At 38.5% G+C, this 23,106-nt stretch overlaps 1 protein-coding gene across 1 annotated transcript in view; it reads left to right on the forward strand.

The window, feature by feature from the left end:
* The first annotated feature begins 866 nt into the window (after nt 1-866).
* Nucleotides 867-23,106, forward strand: part of LOC135085783 (WASH complex subunit 2) — a 28,078-nt gene continuing 5,838 nt past the window's right edge. Inside the window, exons 1-11 of the mRNA XM_063980583.1 lie at nt 867-1,009; nt 3,159-3,271; nt 9,170-9,267; nt 9,774-9,858; nt 10,830-10,957; nt 12,768-12,856; nt 14,025-14,152; nt 17,909-18,037; nt 20,628-20,706; nt 21,233-21,447; nt 22,540-22,665. Of these exons, the coding sequence (XP_063836653.1) occupies nt 3,176-3,271; nt 9,170-9,267; nt 9,774-9,858; nt 10,830-10,957; nt 12,768-12,856; nt 14,025-14,152; nt 17,909-18,037; nt 20,628-20,706; nt 21,233-21,447; nt 22,540-22,665 (1,173 nt within the window). The 5' untranslated portion in view covers nt 867-1,009; nt 3,159-3,175. The remainder of the gene's footprint in view (nt 1,010-3,158; nt 3,272-9,169; nt 9,268-9,773; nt 9,859-10,829; nt 10,958-12,767; nt 12,857-14,024; nt 14,153-17,908; nt 18,038-20,627; nt 20,707-21,232; nt 21,448-22,539; nt 22,666-23,106) is intronic.

Consider the following 23,106-nt stretch of genomic DNA (forward strand, 5'->3'; position numbering starts at 1 on the left):
TTTCTTATCAAATCTTCATTGAAACTATTTAAACTTCCATATAGTAAACAAACCACTCACTATTTTATAAAACTACGTCCACAAAAACCTTAGAACCAAAATAAAAAAGTGCGAAACTGGCAGTCAAAAACAAAAAAGCACTTTTACCGGTTAACCTACAGTTAAATATTAAAAATTATATGTGACAGCTATGCGCATCAGTGCTGGCAATATAAATTATGATTTATACCATTGTAGCCTGAACCAGTGATTTTTAAATTCATTTGTTCTAAGCTGCCCCTGTCCAAAGCTGCCCCCCTCTCCCCTATATACTTAACTATTTAACGGCCAAAAATCGTGTTAATCGTTTCTTTGTTTAGTGCAATTTTGCAGCTAATTCTACTAATTAGTGAATAATGTATGAGTTAAGGAATTGATAAAAATTACACACTTACCCGATTTAAAATTCAAGCCGGCCATAATATACTTTCACGCCAAAATGAAGGCAATGACTGGACTTCGCGGTTTGCTGGGTACAAAGTAAAAGAAACGCCTGAAATATAAGCATAATAAGGTGAATATATTAATTTATTTCTAATTGTGAAAGTGTTTGGAGAAATTAACAAATATTTTGTACTTTAAAAATTATTTTTAATGAATTTTTCAATATTCGAAGTTAAATTCGGTTACTATTGGCAATGGGCCGATATAATTTAGATTTATTTTAAAGGAATAGCATTTTTATTACGTAATTTATTCATTTACTAATTAATATTTTGGCGAAAGTACCAAAATGTGGAGAAAGTTACACCTCTTACGAATCCGTAATTATTTTTGCGCTAATCTTGGCAACACTGGCCACCGCTGTCATTTGTCAGTTTCTGTTTTTGTACGAGCGAGCGTACGTGTTTATTTTTGTGGAAATTTGACAAAAAACTTAAATTATATTGCATTTAAATATTGTTTTGTGTGTCGAAATTCCTAAATATACAACCGCAGTGATGTAAAGTGTGTTGTGGTTAAAATACGGGTGAGTTTCTTGAGAAAATTCAGTGTAATTGGACATAGATGCCTTGTATGGTTATTATATTAGTCTAGCACACTTTTTAATAATCTCAATTACTCGTTTGCCTCACGAGCTCGTCCGGTTTGCATGTATTGACTAATGATATCACTGTCAACATGATTCGTGATTTGCGGCCACTAATATGATCCAAAAAGAGTTGATTGTGTTTATCAAGTTATAATTGTGTCATTGCTATTTTATTCAAGTTTATAATCATTTTATTAGGATTTAATGAAGCTGAGATGTTTATTAACTTTTTCTTTCTCAAGTTAATCACTAAAAAGTATGTTTAACACAACTTAGTGTGGATAAAGACTGGTTATAGTATCACCTTTGTAATTTCTATGTTTGAACTTGAATACCAACTACTTTATATATCTAAAATATAAAATCTTGGTGCCACAGTGTTTGTAACAAAATTATTCTGAAACGGCTTGTCTGATTCTTATAAAATTTTCTGTGTAGGTCTAAGAGGACCTAAATTTTCATACCTCTTGATACAAAACATCGTTTCCTCGGTCGGCTAGTAGAAAATAAAATTATGTGTTGATTTGCTAAACTCATCATAACTCTTTACATGATTTTGACACAACTTTACTGTGCCTGTTTTTACTAAAATATGAATTTTAATTATGTTGAAAAGTCATCACAACAAATCAGACTGAAAGTTTAATATTACACTTAATCTTATACTTAACTTGCAATTTTTTTTTTTCAACTAACATAATACTTATGCCCGCAGCTTCACTCGTGTGAAATTAAGTTTGGCACGGATCGTCATAAATTATAGCCTAGATATGTTATTCTGGGTTATAAACTATAATACTGCAAAGTTTCATGAAAATCCGCTCAGTGGTTTTTGTGTAAAGAGTAACAAACATGTTAACATCCAGACATCCATACATACTTAAGCATTTATAATATTAACATAATATGTCACTAAAATCTACTTCACACCTGAACAAATACAGGGTGTTAGGTAAATGGGTATATGAGCCGACACTAGCCCATGTTAACATGGTCATATAAATGGTATGATGAAGTCAGAAAATTGATATCTTCATTTTAATTATTTTAATTTTCATAAAAAACGGATTTTATAAAATTTATTATGTATGAAAATTAAAAAAAATTAAATGATGATATCAATTTTCTGACTTCACCATACCATTTATATGCCCATGTTAACATGGGCTAGTGTCGACTCATATACCCATTTACCTAACACCCTGTATGAGTAAACCAGGGCAGTGCTAGTATTTTTACTTTATTTATTCAAGTTAAAAACTTAGTTTTAATTAATTATTAATTGCTTTCCGACTGCGGCTTTGCCCGCGTGGAATTTTGTCTGTCACAGAAAAACTTTATCGCGCACGTCTATGTTAAAAAACCGGGATAAAAACTATCCTATGTCCTTTCCCAGGACTCAAACTATCTCTGATGCCAAATTTCATCAAAAGTGGTTCAGTGGTTTAGGCGTGAAAGCAAGACAGACAGAGTTACTTTCGCATTTATAATATTAGTATGATTATTCCACTGAAAATATATTTGTTGTAATATTTATTAGATTTTGTCTTCTACAGTAATAATATAAAAGAGGTAAAGTTTGTGTCACCAAGTTTATTGTATGAAGCTACATTATGAAGTAATCTGGAGTAATTTTAAAATAAAATAAAACAAACATATTGTTAAAGGCAAGAATATTAGTTCCAAACGTCAAGCTCTTGTTTACTATGAAACTGCTTGTCAAAACGTATAGAGTGACAAGCCCCGCCCACCAACTTGACAGAAAAATCAACTTAAAATTTACCTACTTATCCCATACTGAAACTGTCAATGTGCCAGTTATACCAGGAGTCATTGGATAAAAGTTTGGTCGAATTGGAGCTAAGAATTTGAAGAAACTATGACTGTCCAAAATTCATGCCAGCAAAAACGTGGGCAAATCTAGTTCAATAAAACACATTTATTTATGCAAGTAGGCTTTTAAAAAGCACTTTTACACGTCCCTAACACTGTTTCAGGACAATAAATGGGCCAGTGCTGAGAAGAAGCAGCGCAAGAAACTCAGTCACTATTGTCAGTCATTTTTTCAAATATTTCTTCGTTCCAGTGAGCGAGCAAGCAGCAATGGACGCGAACACAGCATCGCTACGCAGCGCCGCGCCGCAGTGGAGTTTGGCGGGGGACAAGCAACTGCTGGACATCCTGCAGAACATACACCAGGTACTCCTCACAAGGTGGACCGACGACCTCATAAAGGTAGCGGGCAGTCGCTGGATTCGGGCCGCCACCAACTGGGCAACATGGAAAGCATTAGGGGAGGCCTATGTTCAGCAGTGGACGTCCTGTGGCTGAAATGATGATGATGACTCCTATTAAGGCCGCTCTGCGGGTGTCTATGGGCGACGGTAATCATGTACCATCAAGTGATCTGATCATAAATGATACCTAAATGAAGCTCGGTCGCCTCCTATCCCACAAAAAAAGGTACTCCCATTTCCCTTTGTCCAACAGTGAACGCCACTTATCTGAAGCGAAATTCCCTGTTCTCTTGTCAAAGTCAAAAGTCAAAGTCAAAATTTCTTTATTTGTTTAGACTAATAAATAGTTCTTACAAATCGTCATAAAATATGCTCTTAAGGAGCCTCTACATGTCTCATAATCTTTTTACCCTACCAGCGCTTCGAGACCAACATTTGGCAAGTGCTGAGAAGAAGCGCCGCAACAAACTCAGTCACCACTGTCTGCCGGTTAATATAAATAAATATGTAGAAATAGTAGTAGTAGGTACATTCGATTCAGGAGCAGTTCACTGAATTTACCATGCATTCTTGTATGGTGTTTCATAAGAATGGGTAGGTATACAAGATTGCGTGGTATATTAAACAAGGTAGTGACGTGCTAATATCTAGACTTACATATTAAGGTACTAGTAGAAATGACTCGCATACATAAATTTGAATAACTTGGATTGACCAGTCCCCGAAAGCAGCGCCTGTTCACAGACATGACGAGTGAACCAGCCATCGCTTCACTCGACCATATTAGAGGGAATGTAACGACCCGCCTCACTACGCCACCACCCCAGAGACATTTTAGTGAGAATGACAATGCCAAGTTATCTCTTTAAAAAAAACTAATAATAAAGCTAAGTAACAGTCTAGATTGAGAAGCATGACACTATTACATTTGAGAAATTATTATTAGTTTATACAATATTACTTTTCATTTTAATTCTTTTTAGTGCGAGCATGAGAGGACCATAATCCTACTCCCAGGATGACTTATCATTAAGAAAATCTCGAGTTGTATAATAGGCTTTTTTAAGCATGTGATCTTTAACTATACCTTTAAATTTATTATACGGTAGCTCTTTATATTTATCAGGGACTTTGTTATAAAAATGGATACCTTGTCCCATAAAAGTGGCAAACACTTTATTAAGTCTAAAAGCGGGTATAGCCAATTTATTTTTATTTCTAGTGTTAATTTGGTGAATATCACTTTTCTTTTTGAATTCGTTAATATTTTGTTGAATAAATAGAATACAGTTTAAGATGTATTGTGAAGCGGCCGTGAGAATGCCAATTTCTTTAAACAATTCTCTAAGGGACGCTCTTGCTTTCATTTTATACAAGTATCTTATCGCACGTTTTTGCAAAATAAATATTGTTTCAAAATCTGCAGCTTTGCCCCATAGCATGATTCCATATGACATTAGGCTATGAAAGTAGCTAAAGTAGACTAAGCGAGCTGTTGAAACATCGGTTAATGACCGTATCCTTTTTATTGCAAAAGCCGCTGAGCTGAGCTTTCCCGCCAGAGTTTCTATATGGGGGCCCCACTGGAGTTTTGAATCCAGGGTAATTCCCAGAAATACAGTAGAGTCTACCAGATCGATTGCATTATTATTAAGTTCTATTTGGGTACTAACTGTTTTTACGTTAGGCAAAGAGAATTTTATACATTTTGTTTTCTTTGCATTGAGTTGTAAATTATTTGTAGTGAACCAACTTAAAACTCTTGTTAGTGCATTATTTACATCGTCAAAGTTATTTTTACTTCTATCAATATTAAAAATCAAAGATGTGTCATCAGCAAATAACACGATTTCGCAAGAGTCCTTAACAAAATATGGTAGATCATTAATGTATATAAGAAACAAGAATGGACCCGGAATGGACCCCTGCGGAACTCCCATTTTCACAGGTGACCCAGAAGACAAAACACCATTTATGTCAACTTTTTGAACTCTAAAGTTTAAATAGGATTGTATTAAATCCAAAGCCGAGTCCTTCACCCCATAATAGTGCAGTTTGCGAATTAGCGTTTGATGTTCTACGCAGTCAAAAGCTTTTGAGAGATCACAGAAGACCCCTAGTGCATTTTGAGAATTCTCCCAAGCCTCGAAGATATGTTTAAGTAGTGCAACCCCGGCATCGGTGGTGGAACGACCCTTGGTAAAACCATATTGTTCACTATGAAATAGTTTATTAGAGCCAAAGTGAATCATAAGTTGCTCCTGTATGATTTTTTCAAAAATCTTGCTTAGAGCGGGCAAGATAGAAATGGGTCTATAATTGCCAGGGTCGGTTTTGCTACCAGACTTAAATAATGGCATTAGTCTACTATGTTTCATGAGGTCGGGGAAGATGCCCTTCTCTATGCAATTATTGAATATTATCGCTAACTGTGGGGAAATTATATCAATAATGTGTTTGACTATCTTGACAGAGATGCCCCAGATATCAGTTGTACTCTTTACATTTAAAAGATTAAAAGTTTTAGTGATATCTAATGGAGTAATATGTTTAAAAGAGAAGTGCGAGTCACAGGGTGTCACGTGGGTTTTCAATATTTCTTCAGCCTCGGAGGGAGATGACTTTAAGTTGGCAGTTGTTGCTGAAGCTATATTACCAAAAAATTTGTCAAAAGCTTCCGCTACATCTTTATCTGCAGATATCAAATTATCGTGAACTTTGAGAGAAAAGTCATTATCTCTTGGTTTTAGTTTACCAGTCTCTCGGTTGATAACATTCCAAGTTTCTTTTATTTTATTACTGGCGTTCCCTATCTTGTCCCGAATATAAAAAGACTTAGCCATGAAGCAAACTTTCTTAAAAAATTTTGAATACTTTTTTACATGCTCAAGAAAAGATATACTATTATTATACTTTTTCATGCCATAAAGTTCATATAACGTATTTCGACTTTTGTATATTCCCTTAGTAGCCCAGTCACTAAACTTACATTTGGTATTTGGTTTTAATGGCTTTACCGTAAAAACTTTGTCATGTTCGGTTTTAATACATTCGAAAAGGTTATTGTAAAGAGCATCTGGGTCTCCCTGCACATACGGGACTAAATGCAATTTATTTTCAAGATTATTTTTAAAACGTTCTAGACGACTAATGGTTACAGGTCTACATACGGCATTTTTATTACTTTTATTATTCAAATTATTACAAATAAATTCTACTTTAATACCACAGTGATCTGACGTAAGATTGTGTATGACAGCTTTATTGTCAGGGACACAGCTAGAGAAAATATTATCTAGACAAGTAGCTGTGGTTTCCGTAATTCTAGTTGGTTCCTTAAATTGACTAAACAAATTAAATGACTTAAAAAGGGAAAGTAGTCTTACAGAATATGATGATGAGCTATCTAGTAAATTGACGTTAAAATCTCCACAAACTAAGACCTTTTTGTTGCTGTTACAAGTTTTATTAAGAGCATCCTCAATAGCCGCTTCAAAAATACCAAAGTCCCCAGAAGGGGGTCTATACACACATACAATGATGTAACTCTCAAGCTCGACACAGGAAATTTCGACAACACGCTCAACTGATAGCCCTACTACATCTTTGCGTTCTTTATATCTAATATTATTATTCACAAATATTAAGGAGCCTCCGTGAATGGCAGACTTCCTGAAAAACGCGCTACTTAACTGATAATTATCTATATGAAAAGAGCTTTCATATTTCTTTAGCCAGTGTTCAGTAATACACATTACATTAATATCAAAACTTTTTAAGAATAGCTCTATTTCTAAGACTTTGCTGGCCAAGCCTTGAATATTTTGATGAACAATCTTGAATGTTCCGGGCTTGGCCTTTGTCGAGTGCCTCAGTTTAAACAACTAGTAGTAGGTACAGTCATAATATTGTTACTATTTACATACTGAGATATCAAATTATTAGTACCCTGACTATGATCAGTTTTATGAATATAATTACATTTAATATTGTATGCAATCAATGAGGCTAATTTATTCTTCATTTTTTTAGAGAGATACATTTTATCTACAGTCAACTTAAAGCTAGAAATAAATTTATTTATGTCAAAGAGTAAAAGTGCGTCGCTATGACGATAAGTCAAGTTATACATAAGTATATTTAAATCAAATATGTTCTTGTTTAACTTATTTAGATTATACCCTGAATTTACATAGGGTAAAGTACACAAAATTATCTTACATTTTATCCTATTTTGCAAATTCAAGAGTTGGTCAATATTCTGAATTATACTCTTTTTATCTACAGAGTAACTATTACCATACATTATAATAACATTGGAGTTCTCATCTAATTCTTGGTTTTTACCAATTTCGTAAATTATCTCTGTCTGAAACCTGCCTGGATAGCAATAATTCAAGACTTGTGTATTCAAGTGCTCCCTGAGCATAGAACCTACCCCCTGACCAAGCTGATCAGAATAAATATAGGTTTTCCCTCCATTACCGGTATCACTAATTTTTTTAGACAAGGCAGTTTCATTAGTTTGGGATTCAGTGAATAATTGGTAAATAGACCACGCCAGGTACTGCCTAAGTAGATAGGCCAGATACACCAGGTATTAGGCTGGTTTTAGTGTCACGCGGACCGTCCGGTGCGGACTCGCACCGCACGGCCAATCTGTATGAACTTCTAGGGAGCGTTTTAGAGTAATGCGGTCCGGAGGAACCGCTCGCTCCCTAGCAGTTCATACAGATCGGCTGTGCGGAGCGATCCGCACTGACAGTCCGCGTGACACTAAAACCAGCCTTAGGACTAGTTTCCATCAAGGCGGACGTGGTGCGGCGGAGCGAATCACTTCTCTGCTGTACTCCGCTCCGTGTTGGTGGAAACCGAGCCTTAATTGGGTAGTCGACATTAGCTAACGATAACGAGACAAAACTACCCGCAAAAACCGTAACTTTTTTACCCTAAATAATTCTCAAGTTACTGTTTTTCTTTATAAATTAATTATTTATTTCTGTGTTACTTGTTCTATGAGTGTGAAGCCAATCTGAAAAATAATCTCCTTACTAATAAAAATTACATGCTTTATTTAAATAAAACAGTGCGTGTAACTTTTTATAAGTAAGTGGGTAAGATTAATATTTTTGTAGCTTTGAAAGTTAGATATAGATTTGGTTGTATCTAAGAAGTGACATTAAAGACTGTATATCATACTATAGATCGTTTCATCCACGAAGACGCGCCCCACCATTCTTCCGCTAATGTTTGAGTGTTATCGGTACACGCTAAATCATCCATGAGTGCACACGCACACTACAATAATGCCGCTCGGATTGCTCGGATCAAACTCCCCGCACCCTGCGCTTCCCTTGACCAAAAATTTATGGGGCGAGTCTTTGTGGATGAAACGATCTATCTATGCTATAGGAGAATCATTTACTTAGTTAGGACTACACGTCGTTTCAGCCGAAAGACGTCCACTGCTGGACAAAGGCCTCCCCCAAGGATTTCCACAAAGACCGGTCCTGCGCCGCTTGCATCCAGGTACTTCCCGCGACCTTCACCAGATCGTCGGTCCACCTAGTGGGAGGCCTGCCCACGCTACGTCTTCCAGCTCGTGGTCGCCACTCAAGAACTTTCCTGCCCCAGCGGCCATCAGCTCTTCGAGCTATGTGCCCCGCCCACTGCCACTTGATTTTAGCGATTCTGCGCATAAGAAGAAGAAGGCTCAAGGTCACCCAAAGAGCGATGCAGCGTGCTATGCTCGGAGTTTCCCTGCGTGATCGAATCAGAAATGAGGAGATCCGTAGGAGAACCAGAGTGACTGACATATGACTACACGCTTTAGAATAATTCAACCTTGTTGTACTTCCAGAGTTTGGTGACCCGATGCCAGGAGGTAAACCGGAAACTGGATGAGATGGTTCTGGCGCTGGATGGCGCTAGCGTCGACCTGCAGAACGTTAATAATAAGTAAGATTTTGTATGTTTTCAAATTAAATTCAAATTGGGATGATTTACAATAAACTTCTTATTAACTCACTTATCGTTACACATATTTGAACATGTTCATATTGTTCATGCTTTAATGAATACATATACTACACACTCACACCTTCACACTCACATTTATACACACACACTCTCACATACACAACCACACATAAACGAGCATTATCCTATTCTTTTCTTTTTTAATATACTATCATTAAGCGTAAATCTTTGTATGTCAATGAAAGAGAGTTAGTAATCTACCATAATTTATTACAATTTACTGCTGTAAATTTTCTTACATACCAAAGTAAATACTTAGTGAACTAATACTACTAGAATTAATTAGAGCTATCCTAATGGGAAGTAGCGAGTTATTCCCAATACAAGTGTCTCTGACTACTTACCGGGAAGACTCGGTAATAGTTCTGTATACAAGTTCCCACCCTGTATATTGATATAGAATTATAACAAGGTATACTTCACAGATTCATGGCTCTAAGCAACACTCAGTTCATCGAAAGTCGAGTGTACGACGATGACGTCGACATAGCGGCGCAGGAGCCGCCTAAGGTAATTCCAAATTATTAATTATAAATTAACTCAAAGGTGACTGACTGACTGACATAGTGATCTATCAACGCACAGCCCAAACCGCTGGACGGATCGGGCTGAAATTTGGCATGCAGGTAGATGTTAAAACTATCAAAAATCGCGGAACATACATGGGGGTGATTTGGATAGCCCTAGTGATGTTCTACCTCTGGGTTTCGGCTTGACACTTTTTTGGACACCCTGTATAAGTTATTTTTACTATTATAGTCTGGTCCGTGAGCACGTAGAATTTTATCCAATGACCCCAAGCTACCCATCCTTATTGCTCGCGCGTAATTATGTTGCTGTCGCGCTCGCACACTCACTGCGGGCGCCCGTCGCACAGTCGCGACAGCAACATAATTACGCGCGAGCGATAAGGATGGGTAGATAGGGGTCATTGGACAAAAATCTACGTGCTCACGGACCGGGATTTAGATGTTTATTATTTATGTCAGGGTTTTCTCTGTGTTTACGGAATTCAAAGGCGATTCTCGTCCTAGCGTACAATAGTTGTTATATCATTCACAAACAATAACAAACCATTCCGCCAGTCATTTCTTTCTTTTTTAACTATAACGGAGAAGGTCTTGGACTGAATTTCATTCAGAGTTAGAAGCGAGCATCACTCGGAATCCTCAATCACAGAATAACTGACTATGTTACCATCAAGTGCGTCGTATAGTTCAGTAGATCATAGATCAGTATAGTTGTTGCATTTCACGAAGGCGAGTGAGCGTTACGTGTGGTGGCTCGCTACTGTTCGTTGTTCATAAGTTTTGATACACATTACACTATCGTTATGTGCATGTACATTGTACATGTATACACACAAGTAAAGCTCACTCGCCTTCGTGAGTTGCAAGAACTAAAGTAAATTTTTGGTCTGTGTGTCGTGTTTCATGCGATAAATAGTTGAATTTGTATTTAATTGTGTAATTTGTTTGTAGGAGGTCCCAAAAGCACCATTGTCTGAGTCAGAAGTATTACTACTGAAGCGTAGCATAGCACACGTGGCAGCAGCACACGACACCCTCGAGATTCTGGCTAGTGACAGCGACGATGATGAAGACGCCAGGTATGAGTCTTCAGTGATCCATGTGAGTCACCAGTGATCTATGTGAGTCACCAGTGATCCATGTGAGTCACTAGTGAGCCATGTGTCTGCTGAGCGCAGCGTGGCTCACGTGGCGGGAAGCACACGATACCCTCGAGATACTGGCTTGCGACAGCGACGACGATGAAGACGCCAGGTATGAGTCACCAGTGATCCATGTGTATCACCAGTGTTACATGTGTCTATCGAGCGTAGCGTGGCTTACGTGGCTGGAGCACACTATACACTAGACTCTAGTGTATCGCGTGCTCCCGTCACGTGAGCGCAGCGTGACTCACGTGGCGGGAGCGACAGCGACGACGATGAAGACGTCAGGTATGAGTCACCAGTGATCCATGTCAATCACCAGTGAGCCATGTGTCTATTGAGCGCAGCGTGGGTCATGTAGCAGCAGCAGCACACGACACGCTCGAGATACTGGCCAGTGACAGCGACGACGATGAAGACGCCAGGTATGAGTCACCAGTGATCCATATGAATCACCAGTGATCCATGTGTCTACAGAGCGCAGCGTGACTCACTTGGCAGCAGCGTCACCAGTGATCCATCTGTCTACTAAAGGGCAGCGTGGCTCACGTAGCGGGAGCACACGACACCCTCGAGATTCTGGCCAGTGACAGCGATAACGATGAAAACGCCAGGTATGAGTCACCAGTGATCCATGTCTATCACCTGTGATCCATCTGTCTACTGAGCGCAGCGTGGCTCACGTGGCGGGAGCACACGATACACTAAAGATACTGGCTAGCGACAGCGACGACGATGAAGACGCCAGGTATGAGTCACCAGTGATCCATGTGAGTCACCAGTGATACATGTGTATCACCCGTGATCCGTGTGTCTACTAAAGGGCAGCGTGGTTCACGTGCTGGAGTACACGATACCCTCGAGATACTAGCCAGTGACAGCGACGAAGACGCCAGGTATGAGTCACCAGTGATCCACGTGAGTCACCAGCGATCAATGGAAATAACGTGTCTTGTGTGTATTTATTGGTACTAGGGAAACCATAATTTCCTTCGTTACAACGATTGCAACGGCGCTAGGATTGTATGAGTCACCAGTCACTATACGCGGTACCAGTACCTAATTCAAACAAATCATCTTCCATTAGAATGTTCAGTGATTACTATGAATCACAAGTGATCCATAAGAATCAATAATTTTTAATTCCACTTAAAATGTCTACTGTGCCACAGCCCGCACAAAACATGTTTGCATTGCACTGTGACCACTCATGGATGTTATTTTTGAACTACCCGAATTATTTTTTATTATGTTACTTGCTACGATAGCAGTAAGATTTAAAATGTATTTGAATATTGTTTATTGTCGGCCGTTTGGTGTAGTGGTTCAGAACGGACTACTATGCCGAGAGGTCCCGGGTTCGATTCCCGGCCGGGCAGAAATTGAAATGGTGAATTTTAATTTCTGTGACGGGTCTGGGTGTGACTATGTATAATATTTATGTATTTAAAAAAAAAAGTATATAAGTAGTATATCCGTTAAGCTAGCACCCATAACACAAGCATTAAGTTGCTTACTTTGGGGCTAGCTGGCGCTGTGTGAAATTGTCCAAAGATTTATTATTTATTATTATTATTATATTATATGAATGAGAGAATACCACATGGCATTAAGCTCGCCTTTTTGTACTGATCATTCTTATGTGTGTGAAATAATGTCTTTAAATAAATAAATTATCTTATAAATGATTTTAATGTCAATCTTTGAAAATAATAAAAAAAATTACCGTATTTTTTGGTTACAGAATGGTCCTGAAACCGAAAGACATGTACGCTCACCGACCGCTGCCCTACGTCATCGGCTCACAAGCCTGGAGGAACAAATGGCATGCAGGTGAATTAATAAATTCTAATAACTTATGTTATGTAAACTCCCAAAAAACGAAAACTCATAAAACTTATTTATTTTTGCAAATAGGCTTTTAAAAAGCATTTTTACACGTCCCAGTATTAACCCTACCACTGCTTCGGGACAATAAATGGGCCAGTGCTGAGAAGCAGCGCAAGAAACTCTGTTACTATAAAATTATTTGTCAGTCTCCTTTTACAGTCAGTACAAAATAATGCAAAGTATCGGCAGTCACATAATAAAAATCAAAAATATTTATTCAGTTTAGACCACAAGTGGCACTTATGAACGTCAAAATATAGTAAATAATAAAAAAAGAAAAGGTAGCCCTTATGGGGCACTTTACATTGTTTACATAGGTAAAAAAAACCTATTTCTACTTTTTCTATTATTAAACCGGCGTGTGTCTGAGTTTGTTACGTCGCTTCTTCCTAGCACTTGCCAAATGTTTGTCTCAAAGCGCTGGTAGGGTAAAAAATCATAAACATGTAAAAGCGCCTTGAGACATAATTAGACGGCTTGTATAGATCGCTCAACGAGAGTTGAGTCACAGTCACAGTTAAAGATTTGTCGTCTGTCCCGCATGCAGATATTTAACAGGTGCGACGTTGCTAGTACATTTGAACTTGATTGTGTAATGTGTTGTGTGTTCTGTATTCAATTATTACATCAGTGTGAGTACGTGTTCGCCTCAAATTTCGCTGCGCGACCTATGCAGGGTCGTTTTGTGATCGGTGTCGTTAGGAGCGACTCAAAATCAGTAATCAAATCGATTTACGTAAAGACAACATTTTTTTTTTTCATATTTAATTATTTTTATCCGCTGCGCGCGGTTTCAAAACTGGCTCACGTAGATAATTTGCTTCGTTCACAGAAAAATACGTTAACTGCAAAGCTTAATAGATATAATGGTGCGCGTAAATAAGTCTTAACCTTTAAAACTTACGATATGGGCATCAGCGGATTCGATTTTCAATTTTCGTTTTGCGAAAACTACCATGATTAAAAATAATTGAGATAAAGTTGTATTGCTAAATTGTTTTATAGAGCTTATTAAAAAAAATGGATACTGATTGCAAAGTCACCCTGTATGTACTAGTTTATTTAATAGACACAAAGGCATTTTTTATTTAATTTGATTTGAATCATCCAGGCCTCCACCCCGAAGACAGCGATTCGGACAGCTCGATGTCGAAGCAAGACCGCGAAAATGAGGAATTCTCCGACTCCGAACCCGAGATGACCTTGAGCCAGCCTGCCAGGGCGCAGCACGAGAGAGAGGTATGTGTTGTTACCCGACTGCACTAAATAAATAAAAATAAAAATTCTTTATTGCAGACAATTTTTAAAAGTCCATATTAAACGGGTTCGAAAATAAACATACACACAAACAATTATAAATTCAAAAAACTTGTACCCTGTGCAGAGACGGACCATCATGGGGGTGGATAAGGCCCCGCGATCAGTCTCTGCACAAGACACTTCCACAGCGGCGATGTGTATCTGTCCGCTAGGGTCCTCAGGATGCTGTTGTGACTGGCTCGCACCCTGGTAATAAGGGATACAGATTTCTTACGTATTATGGCGCTAAACCCGTCAGTATGCACTAGGAGAGTCATGTTTTTTAGGGTTCCGTAGTCCTGACAAGGAACCCTTATAGTTTCGATATGTCTGTCCGAGGTTTTGCTTGGAAACTATTGGCACTAGAGAGCTGTAATTTTGTGGAGGTATGTATACAGGGTGTTAGGTAAATGGGTATATGAGCCGACACTAGCCCATGTTAACATGGTCATATAAATGGTATGGCGAAGTCCGAAATTTGATATCATGATTTTATTTTTTTTAATTTTCATACAAAATAAATTTTATAAAATAAATAAATATCTTTGAACAATCTCACACAGCGCCATCTAGCCCCAAAGTAAGCAATTAATATGCTTGTATTATGGGTGCTAGCTTAACGGATATACTACTTATATACTTTTTTTTACATATACATATTATACATAGTAACACCCAGACCCGTCACAGAAATTAAAATTCATCATTTCAATTTCTGCCCGGCCGGGAATCGAACCCGGAACCTCTCGGCATAGTAGTCCGTTCTGAACCACTACACCAAACGGCCGACACATATCGCACCCTTAATAATATAGGGGCACAACTCAAAATTTTTGGTTTTTTACTTTTTGTACTAGAGAGGCACATTTTCGTCAGTTCTACAAGATGGCTTTCACAGAAATCGAAAACAATGATCAGATAAAAGAGTTCTACATTTTGTGCCCCTTCCATACTTTCGTCTATCTTCCCGCTAGAAGGGCTGAATCAGAGACATGCCGATATTTGTCGAATCCGGCCCCCGCGACTGTGGTCCAATTTGGAGTTGTGCCTTTGTGTGACAAACTTTTAAGTAAGTGTTAGTGAGCTAAGTCTAATTAATTCCATATATTTCTAATAATATGTTACATTTTCATTTTTATTACATTGATAAAGTCCCGTTAATCATAGAAAATTATAAAATATAACTTTAACTTTAGTTAGGCGGACCATGGATGGGTGTTTGTAGTTAAATTTACAACTCTCCTATACAAGTAATTTGCTTCTTGGTATTAATTTTCATACCTATTGGTTGATTAGGAGCCTATAGAATGTTTTATCGCGATGCTAAGAAATAAAGCGGTGGTTATGAAATACTTCCCGACAAATAAAGTAATGATTAATAAAATAAGAGACATACCTACGTGTTAAGGCTATTAACGTTCGCTAGGGGCTCGGGTTGGCTTTTTTCTTTGTTTATTTTATGAATAAACGCACTAGTCAGCCAAAAAGTGAATTACTTTAATATGATAGTGTTATAATTTTTAATTATATTATTCATTAATTTATTACGGTACATAAATTGATGCTAATTAATCACTCAGATTCTGAGGACTGAGGATACATCGAATTTATTTTATAAGTTACTACAATTTTACTGATCAGCTATTAGACCTTGAAATTTTCAGTTTGTCTAAATTTAAGTTCTAAAGTGCTTTTTGTCTTAAAAAATATGAGTTCGTGATGAAATCTTGTGTTAACACCACTAACAGTTTTTATTAATATGTGGCAAATATTGTACACAAAAGCAAAGAAAAAAGATCACGGAGTTTGTGATAACAAACCAAGCATACTTTGGGATAAAAATTGTACAAAATAATAAATATTGGGTGTCCAATATTGTCGTAAACCTTGTGTACCTAGACTCTTTGCAATACTGAAGTCAAGCAGGACGTAAAGGGCTTCTATTTGGAGGGCCAAAGATATGTATTGAGCTTTCTAATCACTAAAATGATCAAAAGCAAAATGATGATGAGTACGGAAAAATTAAAAGCAGCTATCTTCGATGGACTGCAAATCCGTGCTCTTATAAAAGACTGTATTTGTAAACCATATAACACAGATTGAATCTGAAGCATGGCTAAGGTGCTTTAGTAGTAAAATATTTTTTGGGGAATGTTAGAACACCAGAATGGATATTCTTGTGTTCAAAATTGGTTGCTAAAATCCTTCAAAAATTACACCCGCCAATTTGAGTATTAAATTGTATTTTTTACAATAGCCATTTGAACTGATTCCCACATAATGTGGGTGATTATAGTAAGGGACAAGGAGAACGATTCCTTCCACCAGGACAGCAGGATAGTGGAAAAAAGATACCAAGGTACTGGCCGTTGGACTTTAATAAGTGATTATCCTGAACAAATCCATAACAGAAAACCTTACAGAAAAAGTTTTTGTAGGATTTTTCTTTATTTGATGAAAAGCATATTTTTTATAGGGTAAGAGTCCCTATCTATCTAAGTAAAAATATTTTAAATGCATAAAATTAGTATTTTCATGTCGGTTTTCTCAGAGAAATAGCTAATAGTCTTTATTTTAATCTAATGCGACATATCTAATAATTTTCTAGTATTCAGCACCCTACTCTTATACTGAATTGGCTATAAGCTACTATACCGCACAATAACTGTCCCCAATGTTATTGGGCGTAAATCAATATAAAAATCGAATAATACACTTATTTTTAAATATTAGAGAGCAATATTAGGGAATATGCCATATAAAACAATTCAGCCTAAGGATTAGATGGGCACAAGTACAAGTAATACCCAAAATCACAACAACAGAAATAGTAAAATAAAGGCCTAACTTTGAAATTTTTTTATAAACAATTTTTTTAAATACTCATAATCAATATTTTCAAAAATGTCTTATGTCAAATTATATAACAGATACCAGTAATGAAGTATGCTTAATTTGAAAGTTGTAGCTGATAAAATAAAGATTTTAGAGACAATTATGTAAAAAACCGCGATGCGCCGATTGGTTTTTTGGCTTTTCCCAAAAAACTGAATTTTGGAGTTGTGCCCATTCATTATTAAGGGTGCGATATAATCATCATAAAATCCGATTTGTATGAAAATTAAAATAATTAAAAATAATGAAGATATAAATTTTCTGACTTCACCATACCATTTTTTTTTTTTTTTACCGTACCATTTATATGACCATGTTAATATGGGCTAGTGTCGGCTCATATACCCATTTACCTAACACCCTGTATTAATCACGCTGACAAAACGGTAGAATAAAATTTTGTAAAAAAGATTTTTTAGAGTAGCTCCCCTACTCTAAACTGGGGATGATTTTTTTTTCTTCTTCTACCCCATTGCGTGGGGTATCATTCGGTAGCTCTTTTTAAAATGGCTTAGGAGTTTCTCAGACCATTTTTCGATTTAGGGATCCGTTTGCAATATGTTAAAGTTTAAAGTGCCAATTTTTGTTCGAATAGGGCGTCCCCCCCCTCTAAAAACTAAACTGTTGGCTTAAAAAATCTGAAAAATATCATGATTCAAGTCACTATTGCAGTTAGCAATCGCGTCCTCGCCGAAAACTGGCGTTGCGATCGCCATTATGCTCTAAACGCTTACAATATTTTCCGCCAAACGCACCCAATGAAGGAATGAATTTAGTTTATTTACTTAAACATTATTTCAGGAATCCACAGCAAGTTCAGAACTGCCGTCCGAGCAGGACATAGGCTCGGTCCCGGCCGCGACCATCAAGCCGTCGCCTTCGGACATCGCAGCTGAGCTCGCAAGGCGATTGGGAGGGCAGCAAGCACAGGTGAGGCACTGGTGATACATGCGATTTATTATCATCAAGCAATAGGGCTTATACTGTTGAATCCAGTACAGAGGCTGAGAAGATAGCAAGCACAGGTGGGCTGAGTGTGAGTTTACATAAAACGCTAGTGAGCGCGTTTAAAAAATGTATCAAAATTTTAGTTTTTGAACGTTTCCCGCTAGGGGCGCTGTACAATCCGTCATACATTTAATGTCATTTTTTGACGCGCTCAGATGAAAACTCGCACTAGGCCCTAGGTAAGGCATGTATCATTGGTGATACATGTGAATTATCATCTCTAGCAACAAGTCGTCTACAAGTAAACCTGTCAGACATGGCAGCAAAATTCATTAGGAGGCTGGGAGGACAGCAAGCACAGGTGAGGCACTGGTGATCATCATCATCATCATCATTTCAGCCACAGGACGTCCACATCTAAACCCGGCTCGGCAGCAAAGCTAGATAAGAAACTAGGAGGACAGTAACCAGAGGTAAGGCGTGAGTCACTAGTGATCCACGTGGGTCACTAGTGATCCAGGTGGAACATCATCACTCTAGCAACAAGAAGTTCCATCACTAAACCCGTCAGACCTGACAGAAGCTTGAAGAACGGTAACCACAGTTAAGGCGTGAGTCACTAGTGATCCACGTGGGTCATCATCACTAGCAACAAGAAGTTCCATCACTAAACCCGTCAGACCTGCCAGAAGCTTGGAGAACAGTAACCACAGGTAAGACGTGGGTCACTAGTGATCCACGTGGATCACTATCACTCTAGCAACAAGAAGTTCCATCACTAAACCCGTCAGACCTGTCAGAAGCTTGGAGAACAGTAACCACAGTTAAGGCGTGAGTCACTAGTGATCCATGTGGGTCACTAGTGATCCACGTGGGTCATTATCACTCTAGCAACAAGACGTTCCATCACTAAACCCGTCAGACCTGTCAGAAGCTTGGAGACCAGTAACCACAGATAAGACGTGAGTCACTAGTGATCCACGTGGGTCATTATCACTCTAGCAACAAGACGATCCATCACTAAACCCGTCAGACCTGCCAGAAGCTTGGAGAACAGTAACCACAGTTAAGGCGTGAGTCACTAGTGATCCACGTGGGTCACTATCACTCTAGCAACAAGAAGTTCCATCACTAAACCCGTCAGACCTGTCAGAAGCTTGGAGAACAGTAACCACAGGTAAGACGTGAGTCACTAGTGATCCACGTGGGTCATCATCACTCTAGCAACAAGACGTTCCATCACTAAACCCGTCAGACCTGCCAGAAGCTTGGAGAACAGTTATCACAGTTAAGGCGTGAGTCACTAGTGATCCATGTGGGTCACTAGTGATCCACTTGGATCATCATCACTCTAGCAACTAGAAGTCACATCACTAAACCCGTCAGACCTGTCAGAAGCTTGGAGAACAGTAACCACAGGTAAGACGTGAGTCACTAGTGATCCACGTGGGTCATTATCACTCTAGCAACAAGACGATCCATCACTAAACCCGTCAGACCTGCCAGAAGCTTGGAGAACAGTAACCACAGGTAAGGCGTGAGTCACTAGTGATCCACGTGGATCATCATCACTCTAGTAACTAGAAGTCACATCACTAAACCCGTCAGACCTGCCAGAAGCTTGGAGAACAGTAACCACAGTTAAGGCGTGAGTCACTAGTGATCCACGTGGATCATTATCACTCTAGCAACAAGACGTTCCATCACCTCGGTCGGTCCACCTTGTACCACCACCACTCTAGAACCTTTCTGCCCCATCGGCCGTCAGTTCTGCGTACTATGTGCCCTGCCCATTGCCACTTCAGCTTGCTAATCCGTCGGGCTATGTCAGCGACTTTAGTTTTTTTTCCTCTCTCACTGGTGATACATGTGAATCATCATCAACAGGGCTTATACTGTTGAATCCATCCGATATAGCAGCGTTACTAGTATACAGTCTGAGAAGATAGCAAGCACAGGTAAGGCATGAGTCACTGGTGATACACATGAATTATGCCACTATTGATTTGCGATAGTAAACTCAATGAGAAACATGCATGAATTATTAGTGATCTATCATAAATACGTAATAATTTACTAGAAATCAAATAATTTACATCAACTGCATAAAATAAATTTTATTCGGGTTTGTATATTGGGGTTTGTACTATTTTTCACTACCTTTAGCATAAACAACTTTCGTGTTCGAATCGTTTGCGTATTCGACAAAATTCGAACCTTCGAATTAAACGATAACGTGACAATTTTGATTCTCAAAATAAGTTTCGTGCAACCATTTCTCATACTAAGTTCACTTTACGACACGTTCACAAGGGCGCTGTTGTAGTTTTCGTACTAAATTGTTTGATGGCGATTGGATTGGAAGCATTGGGGGAGGCCTATGTTCAGCAGTGGACGTCCTATGGCTGAAATGATGATGATGATGATGATTAGAATACGCAAACGATTCGAACTCGAAAGTTTTTCGAGCTAGCCGTACGGTACTCTGTATTTAATTTTTAAGTGGTTCGCAAGAGTCACATGTGATACACAAAGCCAGAAATGATTAGAACATTTCTATGTTGTCTTACAGATACCAGTTCAAGAACCGGAGTACAGTCCACCGAACCCGACTACCCGCAAAGTATACCGCGTAGAGCAACCTACGCCTGGTAAGTTGTTTGTTTTACTTTTGTTATAATTGCATTGAGTCCACAGCCAAAATAATGTAGCCATCGTCTGTGGTTGAGGATTCCGGGTGAAATTTTATTTTTCTTTATTCAGAAAACCACAGTTCTCTATAATATTAATACAAACAGGTATTATAGTTCTTACAGCCAATAATGGATTCTATAATTATTATTACAATCTCGTAAACGTTGCAATAAATATAGCCGGTTTTTTAACCTTATGAGGGTACAATTAATTTTGAACAGTACAGATTATGGCGCGTTAAGCTAAAGCCCCTTCGACGAGCAGATAGAATTTTGTCCAATGACCCTAAGCTATCCGTCCTTATCACTCGCGCGTAATTATATTCCTGTCGCGCTCGCACACTCACTGCGGCGGCCCGTCGCACAGTCGCGACAGCAATATAATTACGCGCGAGCGACAAAGATGGGTAGCTTGGGGTCATTGGACGAAATTCTATGTGCTTGGCGACCGGACTTTAGAAAACATTAAATTTTCTTTTCCTAGGCACAATATTCTCCGACGAGCCCCCGCCCCTCGACTGCCAAATAGAGCAGGACGACGATACGCCAGAGGAGGACGATGATATATTCGCGGAACTGCATAAAAACAAGCCTTATTCCCACAGCAATAAGGATCAGAGTCGCACGGCTGAGGAGCTTTTTAGCGGGCTGAGGGAGGAATACGATGGGGATGTGTTTAGCGATTTTAAGGATACCCAGGTGTGTATTGTCATCATCATCATCATCATTATCAGCCATAGGACATCCACTGCTGAACATAGACCTCCCCCAATGATTTCCACCGTTTATGCTCAGAATGCCAACTTCTCAAAATGCCAACCGCTCGCAAAAAGACAACTTGTCGAAATGCCAACTTCTCATATGACAACTTACAATTGTAGTGAATGCAGGAGCAGAGAATGCTACCACAAATAATAAAAATAATTAAAAAGTCCATATATTAATATTAAATATGGAAGTCCTACACTTACTTCTTCCACACGTCATCAGTTTCTACAGTGTAGACCATGGTCCTTCAAGCCGGATTATAACGAATACTGTTCCATAAAAAAATATTTAATAAGATTATTATTCACCGTTCGGCTATCGTGGCTTCATATTATAATTTAAACTATGTTCAAGGTGGTATCATATGTGATACATAAGATCAGCTTATTTATGTTAAGGAAATTGGCGGAAAAATATATTTCTTAAGTTTGAGTTTGTATACGAAACTGGCGATTTAAAAAATCATATTATTTTATACTAGCGGCCGCCCGCGACTTCGTACGCGTGGATCCCGTTTTACCCTCTTAGGGATGGAGTTTTATAAAATCCATTCTTAGTGAGCACCTACGTTCTAAAAGGAACCCCCATGCAAAATTCTGGTCTCCTAGCACTTGTAGTTTCTGAGATTTCGTGATGGGTGAGTCACGCCCGTATTCACAAACGATGCTTGCTTAAGTGAAGCAGCAAATCGAACGCACAGCGTTGAATAGTGCTCTGTGATTGGTTCGTGTGTCACCCTGTGCGTCCACGCGCACTGTGAGACCTCTTAGGCCCAGTTTTTTGATTCGTAGTTAAAATAACCAATAGTCAAATTTGACAGATGTCAATTTTTTCGAACAATGGTTGACTTTTGGTACATTTTTAACTATTAGTTTACATTTTGTTAATATTTAACCATTAGTAGCAAACTTTAACAATTAGTTATTTTAACTGCGAATCAAAAAACAGGGCCTTAGTAATGTTTGTGAATACGGGCGTCAGTCAATCAGTGACCTTTCGATTTATAGATATTTTGTATTACAGTCGTCGACTCCTGCCAAGCAAAAGTCGACTCTATTCGAAGGCGATTCGGAACCAGAGTTGTTTGCAGAGCAGGCCAAGCCTGCGCCTACACAAGACACTACGAGGCCCGAAGTTGAAAATGTCAAGGTACGAATAGAAACTACTAGGTTCTTTATTCGCCTAGGCGCAGAACACCGACTTTTAGTTGGCCGATAGTTGGGCCCGATTTTAATTTGTATACGAATCGGCAGATACAAAATCGGCGGAATGTGCGCACTTTCATACATCTCCATACGGATCAACAGCCCGACCACAGAATAATAATAAGTACTACGTACAGAAGTTTTACTTCGCTCAGGTATTTTAAAAAATGTATGCTCAATGTCATTAACAATATGGTGTAATTTAGCCTGTCTCAAGAGTCAAGCACCATTTTGTTGACAAACGTCAGTGATCGGCACTGCGCCGAAGCTATAGGGCTGACTTCGGTAAAATGATGTGACGTGAGGTGCCAAACTGCGGAAAATGGCGGAGGAAATACATGATTTAGCACATTTAGCATGAATTATCATGAATAATATTAACTCC

Source organism: Ostrinia nubilalis, chromosome 29, assembly GCF_963855985.1.
Source record: "Ostrinia nubilalis chromosome 29, ilOstNubi1.1, whole genome shotgun sequence".
Taxonomy (NCBI): domain Eukaryota; kingdom Metazoa; phylum Arthropoda; class Insecta; order Lepidoptera; family Crambidae; genus Ostrinia; species Ostrinia nubilalis.